Source organism: Maylandia zebra, linkage group LG10 (genome assembly GCF_041146795.1).
Source record: "Maylandia zebra isolate NMK-2024a linkage group LG10, Mzebra_GT3a, whole genome shotgun sequence".
Taxonomy (NCBI): Eukaryota; Metazoa; Chordata; class Actinopteri; order Cichliformes; family Cichlidae; genus Maylandia; species Maylandia zebra.
Window position 1 is genome coordinate 4,022,930 of NC_135176.1, and position 23,322 is coordinate 4,046,251.

At 42.3% G+C, this 23,322-nt stretch overlaps 2 protein-coding genes across 8 annotated transcripts in view; both read right to left on the reverse strand.

Moving 5' to 3' along the window:
• Positions 1–1,062: 1,062 nt before the first annotated feature.
• On the reverse strand, positions 1,063–4,487 carry h3f3c (H3 histone, family 3C). The gene is made up of 4 exons (XM_004567429.5): positions 4,331–4,487; positions 3,227–3,370; positions 2,875–3,028; positions 1,063–2,423 (listed from the first exon to the last, which is right to left on the reverse strand). Exons 2-4 carry the CDS (start codon positions 3,352–3,354, stop codon positions 2,295–2,297), a joined length of 411 nt encoding a protein of 136 aa, XP_004567486.1. The 5' UTR covers positions 3,355–3,370; positions 4,331–4,487; the 3' UTR covers positions 1,063–2,294.
• Positions 4,488–6,524: 2,037 nt separating this feature from the next.
• The window catches only part of arhgap32b (Rho GTPase activating protein 32b), a 126,403-nt gene continuing 109,605 nt past the window's right edge, over positions 6,525–23,322 (reverse strand). For all 7 annotated transcript variants that reach the window (XM_023153341.3, XM_012923626.3, XM_012923627.3 and 4 more), the window contains 12 exons: positions 19,298–19,447; positions 16,977–17,079; positions 16,423–16,567; positions 15,862–15,944; positions 15,452–15,559; positions 14,932–15,077; positions 12,843–13,044; positions 12,575–12,720; positions 12,379–12,453; positions 11,456–12,286; positions 10,527–11,185; positions 6,525–10,165 (listed from right to left, as the gene is read on the reverse strand). In XM_023153341.3, coding sequence (XP_023009109.2) covers positions 7,997–10,165; positions 10,527–11,185; positions 11,456–12,286; positions 12,379–12,453; positions 12,575–12,720; positions 12,843–13,044; positions 14,932–15,077; positions 15,452–15,559; positions 15,862–15,944; positions 16,423–16,567; positions 16,977–17,079; positions 19,298–19,447 — 4,817 coding nt within the window. In that variant the 3' untranslated portion in view covers positions 6,525–7,996. The remainder of the gene's footprint in view (positions 10,166–10,526; positions 11,186–11,455; positions 12,287–12,378; positions 12,454–12,574; positions 12,721–12,842; positions 13,045–14,931; positions 15,078–15,451; positions 15,560–15,861; positions 15,945–16,422; positions 16,568–16,976; positions 17,080–19,297; positions 19,448–23,322) is intronic.

Below are 23,322 nucleotides of genomic sequence, written 5' to 3' on the forward strand. Positions count from 1 at the left end.
CCAAATACACCAGATATGGGTGGGAAGGAAATAGTAAATGGTCAGGATATACAGTAGAAACATGTGTCGGGAAGCGTGGATTGCATTCCCTCTGTATACATGTAGATTTTCTCCAGTGGAGATTCAAAGAATGAATGTTTACAGCTTCATGCTGACAACAGAGGGACCAGGTGTCCTACTTTATGTGGAGCTGCACAGCATTGTCATGTTTTATTGTAAAGTCTGTCTTTTGTGAAATAAAGAAAGGACTCACCCTAACGTTAGAAGCTTTGCAGGTTTCTGTGGAACAAACTAGCACAAACAAACAAAATGCAACAGTTAAAATTATTAACAAAGTAGGTGACACCAGTGGGAGGTAATTCTCAAAGTTTTTGTTTGTATTTTGCCTATTATTTATTTATTTATACACAGGACACATGAATCTCTTATGCGCATCTATACAAGCATTCCCACTGAAACTGAGGAGCAGACAATAAGCAGCTTAAAGAGTTCATTTTTTAATCGAGTAAACTTCAGATTCCTTCTATGCTTGCAGTGGGAAAAAACTGGACTCCATTGAAATAGTTCACAGGCACATTCAGACCTTAACATGCTAAATGCCAAACTGTGACCTGCATAGTTTTGTATGTCCAATAATAACATTTCTTTCACCTCTCACCTGTATTAATTTGCCACACGTGGTGCTTTCCTCCCACTTAGCTCTCCAGGTTTTGTTCACCTTACTTGACTCATGAGTGATTTCAGTGGTGAAAATACTTTTATGTAAATACATCATTTTTTACTACACAAAATTCAGTTACTAAATATTTTGCCTGTGAAAACCCTGTCCCCATTAGAGGCTCTGTACGATGTTCTGGCAGCGTTTTTTTCTTTTTCTTTGAACATGTGTCACTTATGTTTATGGACTCTTTTACTGACGAGTTTGCTGGCCGTTAAATCCTTATTTGTTTAAGGTCTCCCCCATGTGGAAGTTTGGCTTCTTTGCACTGATAAACAGCACAGCTTTCTGTTCAGATTGAACTGCAGCATACGTAACGCAAACATGACACACAAACTCTCATCCACGTGTTTTAACATCTATTTATTACCACCATAATATGAGAAATTTGGAAAATACAAAGATCAGCTTATTTATACGTCTGAAAATCTCAAGGAATAAGAAAAATATAAAAGAAAAAAGTATGAGGTTATACTGTGCATCCCAAATTTTGATAAGGGACAGATTATATGCTCAGGTGTAGAGAAGCTGCAGGAGACACACAGACCCTAAACATGCAGAGGTTCACTATGTCAATTCATACTGGTGTGACAAGTATAATGCTAATCTGTGGTGACAGAGAGATGGAGGCTGAATGTGACGACTAATCTACAGTGAACAGAAGAGGAGACAGTGAGACCCCGCCCCCTCGTGGCTGCCATTAGAATTGAAGTTTCCTTGGAAAATGGAGAAGCCCTTCCTGATTTTCTGTAACAAATCACTGCAAACAAAAAGACCCTAACTGATAATGTTGATACTATTAATTGCTTTTTACTCCTATTTTGATAACTGTATAAGTGGTAAAGGAGGAGATGCTCCTCTATGAATTAGATGTGTAAAACAAAAATAGACACCATATCCACAACAATAATATTCTTAAGAAACCAAGAGATTTTTGTTTGAGCACAGCTGGTTTGGAAGATCAGTTTTCACAGGAGCACACAAACAAACGAGCAGGTTTCACAGGTGACGGAGGTGCACTGAAAAGCTACAGCTGCAGAGCAACAGGAGAGTCGGGGTGCAGAAGGACGCACTGAGCAGGAGGATGTTCAGAGGGGGCGGAGGCCTCGGGACTAGTTTTAATAGCACCCTGCTGTGGAAGTTGTGGCTCCCCTTAAGCAGACTAACCCCTCGGCCTTGTCCCTCTGCTTTGGCTCCGTTTGCCACAAAAACTGCACCTGCTCAACTCCAGGTGAGCTTACTGATGGGCTTCCAGATTTGAAGTAGCTCCCAAACCCAGGAATGCATGTTTGCCTATGTGTGCACATGTGCATCTGATCTGCCAACCCTTTACATGCACGAAGAAGGTACCCTAAAACATTTGGTGAAGACAAAAAAAATTACAAATTGATCAGACTTCAACATATTTCTATCTCTTCATAATCAAGATTACTCTAAAGTCTACCGAGAAGCTGGGTAGGCTGGGGAGAGAATGGAATAGGGACGGGTGGAGGTGGGTGGATGGAGTAAAATGAACGAGTAAAGGCAGGGATGGGTAAAGAAAAATAGGACACAGATGAAACATCAGGGAGGCCATCTAAGCGCGCTCTCCACGGATGCGGCGTGCCAGCTGGATGTCTTTGGGCATAATAGTGACACGCTTGGCATGGATGGCACACAGGTTAGTGTCCTCAAACAGACCCACCAGGTACGCCTCACTAGCCTCCTGCAGGGGACAAACACAAACAACATTAGCAGTAAATATTAATGATGTTGTAATATAAGAGAAAAGAACCTAAACTTTGATCTGCTGCATTGGTTTAAGTGTAGTCCTTAAATATCGACAGCTGAAAGCACGTAATTCTCTAACAGCCCCTTAAAAGTCATAACAAAGGACAAGACAGACTTGCATATAATATAAAACCCTTCAGAGTTCACATTACAAGTTAAACTCATGGACCAAACATTTGGAAACCTCTCTACAGAGACACATTGATGAATCAAAAATTAGTGCCGCTAATCGTACTAAGTGCTAAAAAACAGTTTGGGGGAAAAAAAACCCTAATCAAACAAATTTAGAAGAATAAGGAAAGTGATGTCAAAGCTTCTACTAGCAAAAAAACAAACTTAACAGCATGGACCTCCTTCCCACATCCAACATAGCAGTGTGGCTTCACCTGCAGAGCTCCAATGGCAGCGCTCTGGAAACGTAGGTCAGTCTTGAAGTCCTGAGCAATCTCCCTCACCAGGCGCTGGAAGGGCAGCTTACGGATCAGAAGCTCAGTGGACTTCTGGTATCGACGGATCTCTCTCAGAGCCACCGTACCAGGCCTGAAACGCATGACCTCAAGCTCAGTACAATCATTTATTTATTTATTTTTACACCTGTCAGTAATGTTGACAGTTAAGGCTGAGTCTCCCTAATTAAAATACTTTTTGTGGCTCCGAGCAGAATTTGCAGGGTAAAGATTGCTCATTAAACGTCTGATATGATAAGGAGCAATTAATGTGACTCAAAATGAACGTTACCTGTAACGATGGGGCTTTTTGACACCACCTGTGGAAGGGGCGCTCTTGCGGGCAGCCTTGGTGGCCAGCTGCTTACGAGGAGCCTTTCCTCCAGTGGACTTACGAGCAGTCTGCTTGGTACGAGCCATTACGACAGAGTATCACCTGACGGAATACAAAAAAACCCCCAAACAATGTATCTGTTTCTATTCGCTTCATCGTGACATTAATCGTTGCACACTGGACAAATGATCCTGCTAAGCTAGTGGCCTTGAACTCAGATAAATAACTAAATTATTTAAAGTTTCCAATATTCAGTGCAGCAGCTCTGAAATATATATAAGTAATTAAAACATACAACTTCCCCCCTTTTACCACTTCGTTTTATTTGTTATCAAGTAATTATGCATTTTGAGTTTTTAATATTTTTGTATCAATTATTAACGGATCTATAATTAAACATGTTATAAATACTTGGTTCTTAAGTCATTTTGGACCTCCTGATAAAACTTTTCCCCCGGGTTTGGCCGCTGCACAAACACAAAGACTTTAGCCAATCTAGAGACTGTGGGATCCCAATTTAGCCAATCACAACCTTTAACAGGCCGTCACTCTGAATCCCACCAATCAGCTGTGGCTCCACTGTACACCCAAACCAATGATGTTTCAGCCAGGAGTATTTTAGGGCGGGACAAGTATTGTTAACTCCGCCTCATACCGCAAGATTATGGCCGCAGACCGAAACGAACCTACCAATACACAGGCAACGAGCGGGATGTAAACTTTGACATTTTCCCACCAAAACAGAAAATGTGTGCTCACAAGAGCATTAACAAATCGTAGTAGACAAGTAAGCGTATCGAAAAACAGTCAAAGACTGATGAAGTAGAGGTATTTTAAAGCGAAAAAGCGAGGTAGAAATCGCCGCTGAAAGTGGACTAGATATTTCGGCAGTGGAAGTACTGAGCCGTTTTTCTCTGCCTGGGGAAGCTGCTTTCTCTTTTCACAACACCATCGAAAAAACACGATATTAAAGCAAAAAAATAAGTTTATCTACTCTATTTTCTTCACCAAATGGTGACTATTGTTCTTAGTTAAGAAATAATTAAGGAATTTTTTACTTACCGGGGGTGAATTTAGTCTCTTTTCTTCGCAAGGATAGAAGTGTGTTCTGGTTGTCTGGCAGTGTCAGATATTTACTATCTCTCACACAATGGAAGCAGAGCGAGCGGGAGCAAAATGGCGCCCGTGTCAATCATCTGTCTCCCACAATGCAATGGTAACATTTGTAAACAATCTAACTTCATTTCCTCAAGTTTTCTCCTTCACACTCCAACGATGTAGAAAACACTAGATCAAGAAAATCATAAAATAATTACGTTTTCGACTTTTTTTTTAACGCTTTGCCTCAAAACCGCGTGTTAACAAATGTAAAACGCAAAACCAATGAGAGAATATGATAAATATCAGGGAATAAGGCACACTTGGACTTCGAACAGTAGGGAAAGGAGAAGGAAATGGATAACACTGAACTTTTTTTTTATAACAAACCAAATATTTGTTATTCGCAACATAAATTAGTCCAGATTAGACTTGAATGTATTTTTTAATTAAAGGAAAAACATTTCTCTTTATCATGCTAAAAATATAATGTAAGTGCGCTAACCGAAATGAAAAAATATTACTTGTCTGTTTTAGTAATTATGGATCTCCGTTATAAACTCAAACGAGAAACTGAATTTAGATGACAAACATGACAGCTGTGTCATCATATCAGTCCTACTGCAATTGTCTTTTTTACACGAGGTTTCTGATCAGTATATGAAACAGGAGGGAAACTAAGTACAAGCACAACTCCAAACTCTGCAGTTCTCTTGCCAAACCTGAGCGTTTCTGTTCTTGTGGTGGTGGAATGATTTCAACACATTCTCCTTCATGTTGGTCACTTTTAAGCATTAGACGTTATACCAAAGTTGGGGTAAGACAATTACATTAATTTTTTAAAAAGCTGATTCATTATATATGCTTTATGTTTTCATAAATGTTTCTCTGGAAAGGAATTAATATTCTTATGCATTTTAGATCCCCCTGTTGGTCAAATTGAGAAAGCCATGGGGTTTGTGGAGCTGTCATTTTAAAATACATATGGCATTCTGGTCATCATCACAGCTGAACCAGGGATTACGTTGCATTCTCTTGATTCTCCTGCAGCAAGCATTTCCTTTTTAAATAAAAGCTTACCCCAGAGATTTGTGCTTCATCCACAGGAGGGGGAAATGGACCAAATAACTGGTCAATGCCTGTGAATCTTCAGTTGTTTTCAGTCCCGTTGCACCGTGTGTATAAAACAAAAGGACATATCCATGCAGTCTGGCTTTATAAACATTTGGGAACAAATGGGTCGTTCCAAAGCACTGAATGTAATTTGAGCATGGTCCTGCAATAAGATGCTACTGTTCCAAAATGTTCCTTCCGATATATTCCACCATCAGTTGTAACTGGTGTTTTTGCAAACTTAAGAAACCAGAGCAACTCAGCCACAAAGTCCAGACCATGTAAAGTTACTGAGCCGGGTCTCCAACTGCAGAGCTGCATAAAGCCACCAACACTCTGCTATTCAGTAAGTCATGTGTTGCTCTGAAAAGAAGTCCATCACAGCGCATTTACATCAAAGTTATTATAGTTCAGATAAGTTTCATTTGACTCACCTGTCCATCAAAGCCTCATCAGGTAAGCTGTGTGTGTAAATGTAGCTGAACCAATAAAGACTAAATTACATTTAATTATAGGGAACACAATATTGTTTATTTTTGTCAAAAGTATAGTTTATTTTCATTTCAGCTAACTGCGATGTTTTGCCACACCTACTTTTTACTGTAATAACTTATTTCAATCATGTAGTAAATAGTTGGGTACATGGAGAAAACAGTCATGTTTCTTGCAGCAATGATCTGTCAGCAGGAATTGGTGTTCAACATCCTGAGCAAGGCTCTTTTAACACTAGACTTGGACTACATTAGAAGATGCGGCTGTGATGCTATGAATGCGGTGCGTCATGAACGTTTTTATTTATCTTTTTCAGAGAGACAGGGGAAAGGCTGACTCACACGACTACATGTGGACTTTGAAAATACCACCTGTATTCATCACTTTAAATCTGTCGACGGTCGGTCTTTATATTCAAGCTCTTTATTTGCTCAAAGCATCAGTCATCACTCTAGTGACGTCACTAATTTAAGATACACTCGTAACACTTCTGATATCTGCGATTCTGTTTTCGAGAAACATTCAGATCCACACAAAAGCCATGGATTCTATCTCTTCCTGAACAGTTTTATTTATTTCATATCTAACTGTAGATAACTTCTATTTTGAGACGAGTGTTTTCACATTCAAGTACATAATGCCTTACATCAACGCCCCATCTGAAAAGGTAGAGGCTTTACATAAGGCAAGAGGAGCAGAACCTGCAAGCGATATAGAAGTTAAACAGTTACAGAGTACAACCTGGATTTGGACATAGTTGAAACATATTGTAATCCATCCATTATGCTTACCCCGAAAGGGCTTATAGTATAATACCAAATGAATGTACTATACACTGATTTCCAGCCCGAAAAGAAAATTGTCCCACATATCCTTAGAAGAAAAGAAAAAAAAGAACCATCAAGGTGATACGAAACTAAATAACCCACAAAAAATCAAAATAATCCTTCAACCTTGACATATCGAGAATCGTCATGCATTTATGTATTATGACAGGAAAAATAAAATGTATGGATTGCAGGAACAAAATTTAAGGCTCATCCAAGTTTTTCCCCAACAAAGCAGCAACAATGTGTTCTTCCCCACATTGTTCAGAAGGACATTGTTTCCAGCTTTATTCAGTTAGCACAGAAAGTACCATCAATCTGATTCGGGGGGGGGACAAGAAAAATAACCCCTTACAGTTCTGGTGCTACAACAGGCATTCATCCACGTTCCCATCTTTATCCCATATGTGCAAGAACTGTGCCGAGTCATTTGGTCCCTCTTCTAATGAAGAACAGGAGTACCAACACATTCCATTAGAAGTCATTGTAATCAGTTTATAACAAAGTTACGTAAAAATGGCACAGTCAGAGAAAATAAAGACATTGACAAGCACTACATTAACTCAAAGTACCCGGCTGCAGGTCCTCATCCAACCTCCTGCTCAGATTCTTCAAAACAAACATGGACACGCTGCTTCTGTCACATTAGCAGGTGGCCCTGCGTCGACCTACACGTATCCTCCTCCTGAAACGACTTGTGCTGTGAAATCCAGAGAGAACGCAATGGATAGAGAAGTACACAGAACTGTTCTGTAAGAGATAGAGTGCATGCATTTCTAAAATGCAAACCTTAGTCCCAGTTGATGCTCATACCCAGCGACACACCATATAAAAAAAAACAAAAACCAAACTAAAATCCCTTTTTATGGGTGTTTCTATTTGTATATATAGTATATATAATTTACATTTTTGTGGTTCCTAGTAAAAGTACCTCACGTCTTTCATATCATTATACATTTATGACCGGCTACTGTCTCAATCAATCACAACAACAAGACCTCATGGACAATAATTTCAGGTATACATTCAGGACTTTCTGTAAAAAGTCTTACAATATTCTTTACAATTCTTTAAAAATACAGAGAAGCAAAAATATTGGTGATACATCAGTCCACTGTCCTGCAGAGGCTGCTCAACCATAGCTCAGAGTCTTTCTTCTACACAGCTTCAGATTATTTTACACCTCCCCCTAAATGCTTCACTCTGTATGAATCTCTGTCTCGGGCCTCTGCATGGCCAGGCTAGTCTGGATAAAGGCCCCCTGACCTAGAGCTGTGGAGTAAGCTCTGTTGTTGTGGCTCACTGGAAATCCTGGGGCTGGGTAGGAGCTGGACGCTCCATGTTTTTGAACAGGGGCATGAGGCTGAGGTACTGGGTGGTAATCGTCCAAGTTGTCATAGTGGGACTGCACTGCTTTCGTGCTGTGTTTCTGACACGAGTAGTCTCTGTCTAGGTCTGCTTTGGCCTGGCTGTAGTGCTGCTCTCGGACGCTGTGCGATCGCTCGGGTTTGGAGCGGCCGATTTGTTCCCTGGGGGCTGATGACTGATCGTCTGTGCTGTGAAAGCCGCTTGATGTTTTCACTTTGCTCTGGTGGTGGTCAGAATCTGGACACTCGTAACGCGCCTGAAAGTTCCTCTTGTGTTTAGACCTGCTGCCGTCGTCTCCGGGCTCATACTTGGCCTCGTGCCGACCGCTCTCCTGCTGGTGAGAGAGACTGTGGCTCAGAGCAGAGGGGAGGGAGTGAGAGGACTGGCATTTCTTGGAGCTGCTTTGCTTGGAAAGTGCATCAGGCTTGTCACCCACTCCGCTGCCCTGGACATGCTTGTCAGTCTCCATGTACATGAGGGCTTCAGGGTCCGACACCATTTGTCTGGGCAGGTAGCGGCCGTCTTTGCTCTCAGACGGTATCAGCACAGCTTTGCCTGGGTCAGATTTACTGCGCAGGTGCAGGGTTTCATAGCCTGATATATCTGCTGGTGTGAACAAGCCCACGTTGTCATATTGAGAGAGGACGGGGCCTTTAACCTTAAGCCTGGCCCTGCTCTCCCTGCGGATAGAATGCATACGCAACCTTTCGGACTCCTCTGGGTCCCAGGATAAGTAAGCAGCAACTTCTTTGCTCCCATGCCCGGGGGGCATGTCCCTGCTCACAAAACTGTGCTCCTTCCCAGGAGGAAGAATGTGGCGAGTGAGGTAGTGATACCCAGTCGCCTTCCCACCAGGACGCCCAGGAAGTGTTCCTGCATCTCGGCCGCTGTAGGAGTGAAGGTGCCTGACTCTGATAGTGCCGTATGGGTCGATGTCATAGAAAGGCGCCTCCAATGGGCCTGAACCAGAATATGGACTGTAGCGGTACTGGACTCGTCCGTTCTCAAAGTAAGGCTGCAGCTGGGTAACATGGTAGTCTGCCTGCGAGGACTGCTGCGGGGGCTGCTGGTAGGCTTTGCACTGGTACACCGGTCGGTGGTAGAAGAACATGTCGTCATCTGGAGGAACTTCAGTCCTCTGGATGGGCACTGAGCGAATGCTGGAAGGAACATGGAGCGAGTGCACTCTGCGGATGGTGGGATAGCCATGGGTTCTGTCATGACTGTAGCCCTGGTGCCCAGGCCCTGGGGCTAGGTAAACACTCCTGGGGTTTCCTCTGGACTTGATGGAGTGATGGTAGGACCTGGGGCCTAAAGTGCTGTATCTGTTATCTATTCGGGCACTGTAGGGTATCTGAGGCTCAGACTTTGACACATAGGTGTGTGGAGGGACACTGTCTGGTTGGTAGTGGTGTGGTATAGACTGCGGGCCCAGAGTTACAGACCTCTGGTGGTAGTATGCAGCTCCTGGAGGATCAATTAGGACGGGTTCTCCTTTAGCGTGGTACAGGTAGGCTGGCTGGTGCGTGGAAGATTTACGAGGAGAAAGAGGATGGTGAGGGAGAGCATCCTCCATATGGCCAGACGGAGGACCTTCACCCAGGATATGGTAGGAGGTTTCACTGTGGCTGAGTGCTGCTGTGGCCAGTTTGCTCTCTATAGTGCGAACAGGAGGGGCAGGAGGAGTGGGTCCATAGGAGTCGTGATATTTTCCAGACTCTGCACAGGGCTGCACTGGCTTTATGGCCTCCCAAGGTTTCTCCACAGGCTCAGCAGAGGTGGGTGCGACTCTTGCGCTAGCCTTTGAGAGATGAGGCTGGGGTTGGACTAATGTCTGGGAATGTGTGTGAGGCTGTGTCTGAGCTGGAGGTTGTATTTGGGCTTGGCTCTGCTGCTGAGTTTGGGTTTGGGGTGGTGGGACTGATCTTTTCAGCTTCTGAGCTGGCTGTTCTGGTGGTTTTGGAAGAACTGGGGGTGGTGCCTTCTCCTCTGGTTTGACCTGAGAAAAAGAGGCCAACACAGGATAAGTCATTATTTATATCAGGTTTAGGGAAAAAAACAAAGAAAGAAAAGAAAAATAAGAGTTGTGCATTTTTTTTTATAGTAACACAAGACTTTTCCAATATGAACTGTAAGTATCTAAAGTATCAGAGTATTTGAATGCAGAGTAGTAGTGGTATACAGTCAATTATTTAAAAAATACCTATATACATACATACAGGTAGAGACTTGCAGCCTACACCGAGGATAACTTCTGTCAAAAATAGGAGGTGGTGCTGAGAACATACTCAATCCCAAAACAGTGAGTTTTGAGATTCACTGCTAGGACCTCTTGGGACCAGCCAACATGATATCCTTACCTCAGGACCATGCTGCTGTAAGTTTCCACTCTCCTTGTTGTTGCCACTGGGGGTTGTGGCTGCAGTGGAATTGGATGAGCTACTATGAAGTGGGACTGGTCCTGTCACAGGCTGCTGTCTTTCTGGACTTTTCCTGGTTGGAGAACTCCGGCTGGGTGATCTGGAGAGTGGGGCACAATTGTAAAGTGGAGTGTCTGGTGGGGGGTCCACGTCTGGCTGCGATGCAGTTATAGAGGACTTGGCACTGTCTGATGGCTTAGTGATCATGCTGGTTAACTCTGGTGGCTGGTGTTTGTTTGAAGGACTGGAAGTGGAGGGATGAGATGAAACTGTGATCACACTTGTAGCAGCACTGTTTGGTGGGGGAGTACTTCCTCGTCCAGCTCCGTCTTCTGAGGCAGTCTGGAATTGTAGGACAAAAGGATGTGGCGAGTCCTGGAAGCTGGAGGCCTCATGCGGCTGCAGAGGGGACAGCGGTGTTGAGGGCTCAGAAGACCGCAGTTGAGACTGAGTGGACACCTGCTGAGCAGACTCAGCCAGGGCCAGGGCCAACATGCGGGCAGCATTTTTAGGAGGTGGAGGAGGAGGGACAGAAGAGGGTGCTGTAGAGTTGAGGGAACAAGGGGTTGGGTCCTTTGAAGAGTCCAGAGTTGTGACTCCTAGTGGGAACACAAAAAACACAAGGGAACTATAGTTGAAGCATGAATAAGCAAGAGCTCTAGGTGATTGTGGAACAGGCGGGAAGGTTTTAAGGTGCTTTAAGAGTGGGGAAAAGGCGGGGAGTAAGTAAGGTGCTCAGACATCGGAAGAAAAAGGTTTAAGATGAAATCCTTGCAAAGCTAAACCTGGCAAAAAATACACACAAACACTTTACTTTTATTTTCATCTAAAGAACAGGTCGAAAGTATGTATCTCATTCGCTGCCCTACCTTGGTGCTCTTGGCTATTAGCAGCTGGTCCCTGCTGCACGCCGTCCTCTCCCTTTACCTCTCGGCTGTCCACACTGTCAAAGGCTGCCAGTTTAGAATTCAGCTCCATTTGAAAAACTTCACTTAGCGATGGCTCAGCTACTTTCAGCAATACACTGCCCATCAATGTAGGAGAGTCCTTGCATATCGAAGGAGAAGATAAAGACTGTGGAAAGACAGCCTGTCCAGCTGTAATCTTCCCACGTGTTTCTGCGGACAAAGTGTCTGAAGTGACAAAAGGTGTCAAACTGGCGGCCTTTCCACATTTAATAGGTGACACGGCCTGTGTGGGTTTATCAGTGTACGAGTAAGACGCAGTCAGCTTCTTGTTCTCTGCCTTTTCCCCTGTATTCACGCTGGTATCGGTGGATAGCGGGGAAGTCAAGCTGCTGATGAAGGAGGCAGAGATGAGATCAGAGCCATTGGTCTTGCCACAGATGTTGCCCCGGTTCCTCTTTAAAGTGGAGCCCTCAGCCCTGACCGGTGAATCATCCAGGGGGAAGGCATAGGAGGTGTCAGGGAGACTGCACTGGAATGACATGGGGTCGAAGTCCAGGGAGGCCATCCCGATGTCTGGAGGGCTGAGGTCCACGTCTTCACCTGCTGAGCGTGGAGGCGAGATAAGAGCAGGCACACAGATGGGTCCGTCGTCTCCGTCGCTGTCTTCTGTGCCATCCAGGTTATCATACGAGTTGCAGTGCTGCCGGCTGTCCAGCAGCTCGCCGTTAAAAGAGGCTGACAGAGCATCGCTGCTGGAGCGCGGTCGCCGAGGACGGTACACCTTGGACTCGCCTGGCGGAAGAACAGAACACAAACGATAAAGATAACGACCGATTAAGCTTTCTATTCCAAGTTTAAGTGAAGTGGAGGTCATAAATAATTACCTTCAACATTATGCAGGGAACTCAGTGACTCTTCACTTTTGGCTGACCTTAATGTTGCAGTGTCTCCTCTTCCTCCTGAAACACAACCATCAACATTCACTGCTGTCACTTTGGTGTATTTTGTTAAGCTCTTGTTGCTGCACAACGCTGATTAGCTCCAGACAGTTTTTACTGCAGATGCGGCGTGAGCACTCACCAGCGAGAGCCATAGCCTTCAGCTCATTAGGCTCACTGGGATTGCGGTGCAACTTCCGCTTGGACATAGAGGAAGACTTGCCCAGGTTAAAGAAAGAACGCCAACTACCTACAGGAGACTTCTTCGACTTGTTAGGCGGTCTCTTCCTATAATAGAAAACGATGATGGACAAGAAAGTCTTGCAGTCTCACCAAAACACCAGCAGAAGGAGCACCATGCAAGGTTTTTCCATTATAATAGACATTAATAAAACAGGAAAACAGCTGACCTCTCTGTGGGAAACTCAATGACGGTGTGGAACTTGCCCTGCAGAGCAGCTGGACCTTCACCCACTTCAATGTACTTGCTGTCTTCAGTGACTGGAGAGTTGATCTGAGCCTGGGTCCTGGCCTGGGCCTCCTCTAGACTTAGAAGCTTTGTTGAGGGTGATGAAACCAGCAGGGACTTTGGCCGTGACAAAGAGTTGTGACCTGACAATGTAGCAGAAAAACGATCAGTGGCAAACTATTTGAATTTAGCTTGATTTGATTTGATTTGATTTGATTTTATTGATTAGCATTCAAATTCAAATCTCAGTGAAAACAGTGAAAAAACAAACAAACAAACAGTGAAAACAGAACAAAAATCTACCATAAAGAAAGAAAGCATGAGACAAGGCTAATCAAAAGGTATTGGCTGAAGCATTTGCTTATTACGCCAACCCTTTTCACAAAATATCTTTTTGTATGCAGCTCCTGTACACAGGGCTTGAAGAAAATAATAAAACAAAGCAAAAACCAAACAAACAAACAAACAAACAAAAAAAAAAACAAAGAAAAAAAAAAACTTTCCACCTTAGATAAGTAACTACATCAAAGCAAAAGAATCAAGAGGTTGTTTTTTTTTTTTTTTTCTTCTTTCTCCTTTTTGCTCTTTTCATTCTTGATTTATATATTTTTCTAATACTCTATTTTTAAACATATTTTTAAACAAGGAAAATGAACTACACCTTTTTAAATCACTGTCATAACTATTCCACAGGTTAACTCCTCTAACAGAAACACATCTCTGCTTTATATTTGTCCTTATCTTGTTTTTTTTAAAGAAATCTGTTCCCCTTAAGTCATATTGACTCTCTCTGACTTTGAACAGCTTCTGAGTACTGGGGCAAAGCAAGTTATTTTGTGCTTTATACATTATCTGTGCCATTTTATATTCAACTAAATCATAAAATTTCAGGGTATTCAGATTAATAAACAAAATGTTAGTTGGTTCTATATAGTTTGATTGGTTTATAATTCTTATAGCTCTTTTTTGTAACTTGAAAATAGGAAGAGTGTTCGTTTTATATGCATTACCCCATATCTCCAGACAGTAAGTCATATATGGAAGCAACAGAGTACAATAAAGTGTGTATAATGTTTTTTTGTTCAGGACATGCTTTGTTTTATAGAGAATAGCAATGGTTTTTGACATTTTTGTTTTCACGTGGTTTATATGAGACTTCCAACTCAGCTTATCATCAATTATCACTCCAAGAAATTTATTTTCGTACACTCTTTCAATTTCAATTCCATTAACCCTTATTTTAGATACATTTTTCATTGGTCTAGTGCCAAAAATAATCAATTTTGTTTTCTTTATATTTAATGATAACTTATTTACATCAAACCAGTTTTTTAATATATTTAACTCCTTTTCCGCTGTAGTCAGAAGCTGTTCTAAGTTTTTACCTGAGCAATACAGAGTGGTATCATCAGCAAACAATACACATTTTAACAGTTTGGAAACACTACATATATCATTTATATATAATATAAATAATTTAGGGCCCAGCACAGAGCCCTGAGGAACACCACAAGTTACCTTCAACTGCTTAGATTTTACATTATTGAATTCGACATATTGATATCTTTCATCCAGGTAACTTTTCATCCACTTGTATGCTATCCCTCTTATGCCATATCTCTCTAGTTTATTCATTAATATAGAATGATCAATTGTATCAAACGCCTTTTTTAAGTCTATAAAAACACCAACAGTATATTCCTTATTATCTATAGCATTAGATATCCCTTCAACAAGTTCCATCACTGCCATTGAAGTGGACCTTTTCACTCTAAAGCCATATTGGTTATCACTTAGGAGATTATGCTTCTCAATATATTTATCAAGTCTATTAACAAATAACTTTTCTAAAATTTTTGAGAACTGTGGGAGTAGTGATATTGGCCTATAATTGGTAAACTGACATCTCTCTCCGTTTTTATGGATTGGAATAACTTTTGCTATTTTCATTTGTGAGGGAAACACACCAGTTTGAAAGGACAGATTACAAATGTATGCTTAATGTGTGCACGCTGGCGGGATGTCTATACCTGCTCCCTCTCTTATTAGTGAGCTGAGTTTAGTGCTGAAAAGCACATCAACATGGTTCAAAATGAACTCCACCACTACAGACTGGATTCGAACTTCCATGAAGGCTGCTGTGCCGCTGAAGCAGGCGGATTCAATCTGTTTTGACCTGAGACAACAAGAGAAAACGCGAAAACAGAAGTGAAATTTTCTTTAACTCAGTTAAAGAAAATTGGAATTTGAGTAAAACCATTCTGAGATGAATTTCCAACATGTGATGGCTGCTTAAACCCTTCAGTTCAGGCAGAATGACTCATTATAAAAAACAGACAGAGTGTACTTTGTGTGGCAAACATTAGAAATCAGGCCAGTCTAAGAACCCAGAGTGTGTGGCACCAAAAAGAACAGCAACTTTTATTTCTTATACTTGAAATTAAAAAGCTCATTAGAGGCATCTTGAAGTCTCCAGCCAGTTGAGCAAATGTACAGATGAAGAGTTACAATTCATTCAACACAATGAAAGAAAGCAGGATGAGCTCTCACCTCAGCAGGTTGGGCGCCCACACGATGGCAAGGTTCTTACTGTGCATGTTGGTTATGTAGCTAAATGCTGCCAGGCGGGAAAGGTGCCTCATGAGGAACTCCAAGGTCCTAAGAATCACATATTCAGATTCAACTTGCTCCATCAGTGATGTGCACGTTAACGGACATGATAAAACTGTCTTCAGAGCATCAGCGTTTTGCTTTAATCCCTATTGGAATGCCAGTTGCAAATTTCACACAGTCTGGGAAATTCAATTAATCCTAACACAGACAAAGATTCCACTCAGTGCAACAGCATTACAGAAAGCTCTGATTCTAACACCATCAGACAGACAACTGAATGCACAGCCAGTCTGTAACCCTGCAGCTCCTTAGCCTGCCAATGGGGGGCAATGTGCCTCTACACTAACCTGTAATGCGGTGGCGGAAGCTGCTGGATGACGTCATGGATTTTGATGAGTCGTTCTTCGTCTGTCGCTGCTGATACAGCCTCCTTCGAGTGAAAGCAAAACAAGAGATTAGGAGACAGGGAGAGACTGACAGTAATGGGATTTGGCGCTATGTCCACATTAAGCTTAATCCATTGATATCCCAAGTTCATGCTGATATATAGGGCACAGACAGAACATCGGTCTGTAACCGCGAAGCCCCCCTCCTCAGTCTAGCTGCCATAGCAACCAGTAAGTATTTACTTCATCCTGAGGGATGCCTCTGGTGTGCTTGGAGAAAGTTTTTATTCCAAGTCACACACAGTGGTTTGCTGCATTTTTAATGACAGGGTGTGTCGAATGCGGTGCTATTATTTTAGGGGTGTCTATGGCCCATGACTGGAGGAGGAATTTCAAGAATTCCTATAAGATAAACCTGTTTTATTTCTTTTCTATCGAGATCAAATTTGAAAAGTCAGCAGTCAGTCACGGCCAATCTGCAACAGTTAGCAGCCCTGTAGCCCACATTAGTGTTTTACTTACAGAGAACTTCTCGTAGAGCTGGTAGGTGAGCAGTGGATTAGGCAGCTCTCTGAAGTAGAGTTTACAGAGCGAGCCAACACAGTGGATGTCCTGGATGTAAACATCTTTGGTCAAGTCAGGGATCTGCTCAGAGTCAAACTCATGCCTGATGGGAGAGAAAAGGACAAAGCAACAAACTGCAGTCAACAAACTAACATGTGAGTGCTGAGACAGGCCATGAAACGGTTCTACTTTCCAGTAGTGTTTGCAAAGATCTTTTCCCAGCAATGCATCAATCTTTTCTCCATATAATATTACACAATGTCAGAGTGTCACATGGGCTCAGGATTGGCAGAGCAGGTCATCTACTAATCTGAACGTTGGTGGTTCGATCCCCGGTTGTTCCAATCTGCATGCAAGATGCTGAACCCTGAGCTGCTCCTGATGCATTCATCAAAGTGTGATCATTAGAAAGCATCAACGTGTGTGTGAATGGGTGAGAGAGACATGTTGTATAAAGTACTTTGAGTGTTGAGTCCCAAGCATTGGATGTCGGTCAGTTTGTGCCTCCTTACCGCAATTTCTGGATATTTGAAGCAATTCCAGACAGGCGGTAAATGCCGTCCACCACGCCGTGCTTCTCAATGAATTCCGTGCAGCTCTTGAGGACCTGGGGCACTGTCAAACAAAAACAACGGCAATTCATCATTTTCAATCTTTGCTGAGCAGCAGGACAGAAGAAGATGCCAGGATACTGAGGGTGGACCAACTTTTTTGTGTTTTCTGATGGAAAAACACTCTCGGAGCTAGAGTGGACACATACGCATACTGAATCATGCATTTCTTGACCTGGTACTGTTAGGTTGCCTTAAAACATTTTCTGTTTTGATGCAGGCAGTCTGTAAGGAAACTGTCAGCGTGTGAGGCAACCAATCACCGAGCCAGTGATTGTGTGGTAGACCGCTAAAATCACGAAAAAGCTTAGTGTCTCCTCATTCTCCTTCAGGAGCTATGCATAATACAGACATGTTATTCGTCTATGTGAGCGTGTCTATGGAAGATAAGGACAGTGTGTATATGTACGAGGAGGCCTCCCCACAGCTCACACATCATTTTAGATTGACAGAGTGGGACACTTGCTGAAGCAGCTGTTCAAATTCCACATGTAGCCAGAGAGAAAATAAGGCCATTCATTCAATGTGAACAAACAAGCGGATATTCTACCGCACAGGAGAGGACCGAGTGGGAAGAACTTGTTACAAGTATCTCTTTCCACAAAGATGCACAGCATGTGTTTAAATGTGGAAATCACTAGACTGTTTCCTCATCTTTTAAAAGCACTTTAAACTGTTAACCTGGCCTGTGTTCAACCAGAAGTGAAAACCCTTTATCCCTTACTCACGGATGTATCACATGAGCTGGGTTTTGAAAGATGGCATACAAATTACAAGAAGGGCTACAATGAATCTTTATGTTGTGCTGGGAGCAAGCGCTGTTTCCTACAGACGTCTGTACAATCATACTGTATTTTAGAATCGGAGGAGTCACAACATGATGACAGAAAGAACGCAGGTTTAAGGCACTTCCAAGGCAAGATAAGTAGAATTCATGTGCCTTTTACAGATGACGACAAAATTATTAGCCCCCCTATGAAAATGTTATTTTTTTTAATTGTTTTAAGTATTTCCCAAGTGCTGTTAACAGTAGCAAGGAATTTTTAATACAGCTTTTCCAAAAATTACAGTTTTATTTTGGAACCTTCGTAATATTTTTTCTTTGGACTCAGAAACAAAATGACTTCATCAAAACTAAACAGTTGCAGAATCAAAATTTATCCAGGCTGTTCTTTAAGGTGTCCGTTCTGCAGAAGCAGTTGTTCTGGGGTCTTCCTCACAAGTAAACACCTTAACTGTCTGACCGAGCACCATGTGACTGAGACCTCACGTCTCCCCTTACAAGGTAGGGCAGGATTTCCAGAGGTCAGTCCAGCTCCTTCACCCACAAATGTGTGACAGAGCACCCACTGATAGGCGACTATACTATTACATGGTTTGAACTGTGATCGCTGTAAACAAATGTGCTGGCCAAATGAGAATCCTGCACGTCCACACATGCAATGTCATCCATTAACCTGAACAAATGGGCTTTTAAGCTGAACTAAAATTAAGTTACTGATCAGTGCTCAACAACAGAGCAGTATTATTAAGCCGGTCAGAGCTGATGTTAGGGTGTAATCAGGCCACCATTATGACCATTATAGCCAGATACCAGGCTGCAGATGGACTTTCAATACAGCAAACATCTTCAGTGCAACCAGATGAGCTACAAGCTCATATTTGCATGCCGTATGAGGCGGACGCCATTCAAACAACTGTAAGATAACAGGTGAAGTGAATAATAATCTGGTTATGCTGCAGTGTTCTTCCGGGAAACCTCGGGACCTGGCATTCACGTGGATGTCACAGCATCCACTCCTAAAAGCCAAGGCTACAGCGTGGCTACCATGGCTACAGCGGGACAGAGTGTCTCCAGCAGGACAGAGTGTCGGCCAACGGGCAAAAAAAAGGGCTCTGGACCAACTTCAACAACGACAGCTAAGGCGACCCAGCCTCTAAACTCTCCAAGCAAACTGGAAAAGTAAGATAGATGACAAGAATGCTTACCAGTGCAGTATCCTAATCTAGAAAATGAAAGGTTTTACGTAGGCTGTCAGAGTAAGCTACATAACCGCTCAACATGTAACCACTCTGTGCACAGACATTTGGACTGTAATTTCCATTAAAATTCCAATATTTGAAGAGCAAAAAAGCTTTTTTTTTAGCCACAATTATGCGATTGACTACTGATATCATTAACGGTTTCAAACGCTGCAGTTTTGTAATGCTCTGTCACTCACCATCATGTCCCGAGTTGAGGAGGTGTTCTCCCAGGTCACAGCCAAACACCCTCTCCCGGAGGATGCCTCTCTGCTTCAGCTTCTGCTTGGTGGGCCTGGACTTCATGAAGGAGCGCAAGAAGGTGATCAGCTTCCCGTGCTTTTTAGACACTGAGGAATCAGGGAGGGAGGAAAGGAAGGACACATTTTAGATCCCTCACACAGCAATACGTGAAGGCTCAGATTTCCCACAAGATGCATCCATGCACTACAACTAAACCCCCAAGATCGCTTCAGGTTGTCCCATTGTGAATTTCAGCTTCATTGTAACGGAAACTCCTCTTTTATGCATCTGTAATTTCCTTAAGCAACGTCTTCATTCTAAAATACCGCCTTCCTGGCAATTACAAAGGAGTCCCTCACATCCATGAGCATCTATTCAAGAGAAGATACACCCCCCCATATCAATCAGATAGTCTGAGAAAATCCATAAGCTCCTTAAATTACACACCATTTGTTTTCGCTACTTTGAAGAGACGTGGAAACGCTATCCAGTGAATAAGATAAGCTGCCTGTTTGGGAGGACAGAATTCTTGACTGCTAGGATGAGTCGTTTTACACTCTCTGGTCACTTTACTTGACACAGTTGTGTAGACTTGCTTCATGAAAGCTTCAAATGTCCTTTAAATGTGCATTTAGTTCACAACAACATGGAAAAAACAAAATGCACAAAAACTCCAGCATGTTTCCATTCACCGCTCACAGAAGCATAATGGTATACTGGTGCACTGTGTCAGTCATTCAAAGAGCAGAGTGGGTATTCAATAAACTTCACCTTCCTCTTATGTTAGCTTTCTGCTACCATCTCTTATGTTAATGGGTCACCAAAAAAAAACAAAAAACCCTTAAAACAGGGTTCATCATCCAGTTTGATTGTCACCTACTGGTTACCTCGTTAAGCTACCTTAACCATAAAAAGTATGTTTTTTTTATTTTTCTTATGGCCCCCGGGGCTTTTGTTACAGTTTACCCTCTCATTTTCAATGTTTTAAAAAAGGTTGTTATAATATCTTACTATTACTGAGGAGTATTAGAAAACATCTCTAAAATATATTTGTTTTATTTATTTTTTATGTAAATATTAACTATAGTAACATCCGTGGTGTTATGGGTCTGTTTAGACTTATACATATTTACTCTAAGAAAAGGGCAAAAAAAATTATTTTTTCAAACGTTTTGTTGTGAACAATATTGAAACAACAGCGATGGTGTCTGTAAAAACAACCTGAAGAACGCGGAGCCCTGTAACTGTCCGTCTGGACTTTTCCAGGGAAGCAGTAGGGATAAAGGGCGCCGTTTGTTCAGGGAAGGAGAGAAGCCCCTAACTTCTCTCTAACAGTGTTAGTGAGCTCAGAGTGTGTTTATGATTTCAGTTTTAGCCCTAATTGTCTTCTATTATAACGGGGTCGGAACCAACCCCAACGACACAAAGGTCATAATATCTGCCAGAGCTTTTTATTTAATATAACATTTAAGAGGCACTCTTATGCATTTAAAACCTAAAACTGGGTCTGTGTCGACCCTAAAAAAGACGATGGGTAATGCTGTGATTTCCTTACTGGGAACGTTTTTCATTTTCACATTATATCGTCTAGCCACGGATCACTTTAAAACTCTTAAAGCATTATCAGCTGCCCTTCTGTGTACCTCCACCACACTGGAAAGCTTCAGAGTTAAGCCTGAGTCATCACAGAGAATGAAACCATGTCTAATCTTTTGTGTGTCTGCCCTCACAGACGTCAGCGGTCTGCTCTCAGCTTGTATCAACCACTTCAGTCAAGACGTTCTTTACTTATTATTGTTTTGTTTTTTAAGTTGCCTCTTTTTGATCATTATACCTTCCAACCCTTCACACTAACTACTTGTTTGACTTTCTGTCACCCTGAAAGTTATTTTTTTCTCTTTAACTTGGAGAACTGATCATCCATGCTACTGAAATCTGACACAGACTGCGTTGATTGAGAATAACAAGCAGTAAGAACCAGTGAAAGTATGAGGAAATCATCTAACACCTATAGTATCTACTGATCACTGACTTCTTGAAGTGAAAGCAACATCTGGAACTTATATATATCTTCCAACTGACTCTTGCCTGAGTGGAAAAACTGATGTGTCGCATCAGTTTTAAAAAAAAACTTGTGTTCCAGGACACATTCCTTCAACCCGTTCTAAATGCAGTCACGATCACAGCCCTTACACTCCTCATGTGTTTCACTGATTTATATTTATTTTACCTTCATATCAGATTTCTGTTATCTCCAGACTGGAAGAAATGTACGAGTTGCAAATTCCATTAAATAGATGCCAAATCTTTTTAAAAATGAGGCTTCTCTTTGCTGCCTGTTGCCAGACTGCGTTCTGCTACCGCTGCAGTCCAACTAAAAGTAGGCCACTGCTTACCGATCTCAATCGCCAGAAACGAAACAGCCCGAGTGAAAGAGCCGCGTTTGGAAGATGATGTTAAGACAGTAACAATATCTGAGCAGCCGTTTGATTAACAGACGTTGTGAAGACTTTAGGTTGCCTTGATAGAGATGAACTCAAAGATGTCCTGTTGTATACATCATTTAAAAATAAGCAGCCACTGAGCGAGAGCCACTTGTCAAGAAACTATTAGGTGAAAACGGATTAGAAGCTGCCTCTTCTGCATATTAACAACACACTATTGAGGCAAACTGCAAACTACGCTGACTTAATTGACGGTCCGCTGAGTACATTTAGACGCAAACATCCAGCTGACAGTAAAAACTAACAAGCTGGTGGGAAAGGAAAGTTACTTTTGAGCTTAATGGATTTTATGGTGCACACAGGGGGGCGCAAAGAGGAAGTGTTTCACTGGTACCGACTCTCAGTACCATCAGTCCAACTACTCCACAACATGCTACCAATCCTGTCAATTTGTGTTCACTGACGCTGAATCGTTGTCAGCTAAGGGCTTCCTACTCCAATCAGATAAACTGTGTGCAACAAAACGTTGAACACTGTCTGTAGAGAAGCATTTTAATGAAGGAGCACAATCAGCTCTGAATTAAGAACTGATTGCTCCATTTCAGGAGAAAGCAGGGCTACAGTTTACCCCTCAGGGAGAGATTCCTTCTGCTGCCATGCCCACACACAAAACCGCTGAGACAGCACAGTTGACTTTCTGTTGAGACATCAAAAAGGGCCTCAAGTATGTTTTGGTTTGTTTGTTTGTTTGTTTGTTTGTAACTGTGCAGGTTTACAATGACACGTTCCTTTTTAAACAACTCCAACGTTCTGTAAGACCTGAGAAAGAAGTGCAAAAACAACCATGATTCTCTGGAGGACGGACAGAGACTCCCATCTGCTCACTGTCAAAGGAGATGACAGCCCGGGGGCTGAGCGTGCTCGGCACTGGAGCTGAAATCCAGCTGGTTAAAAGGCTTTTAGTTTAACGATAGTGGGACTGATGTAGGCTTTAAAAAAAACTCTCTCTGACATTAATTACACGATTTGTAGCTCGTGGCACCTAAGGGGGTAGACCAGCGACTGGGTGTCCCAACGGGAACATTTTTAAAACCAAAGAAAAACTGAAGCCGCACTCACAACAAGTTTCTCACCACTCACAACTGTGAACATGACAGCTTGTCTCAAATAATGCTTCAGACCATCAACATAAAAAAGGACATTAACATTTCATTACATGTTTCAGATAGCTTATACCTTATCCTAGCACCTTTGTTGCACCACAGTAACAACATCAGAGCATCTGCTTCTTGAGAAAGTGGTATGCACTTCCATTTCCTTTACTGCTCCAGGCATAGGTGGATGTCCTGGATTTCTTATTTTTGTTATTAGTTTCCATTCTCTTCTCTGACTGCGCAGCCTTGGCTTATTACACCAACGTCTGGGGGTGGAGACTGAATTGGGTGGTCATTTATATAAATTGAGAAATAAATAATCACAAGTTGGGGTGCACAAGAGCTTTTAAATATTACGTTCCAAGTTGTTATGACTCTAGCATG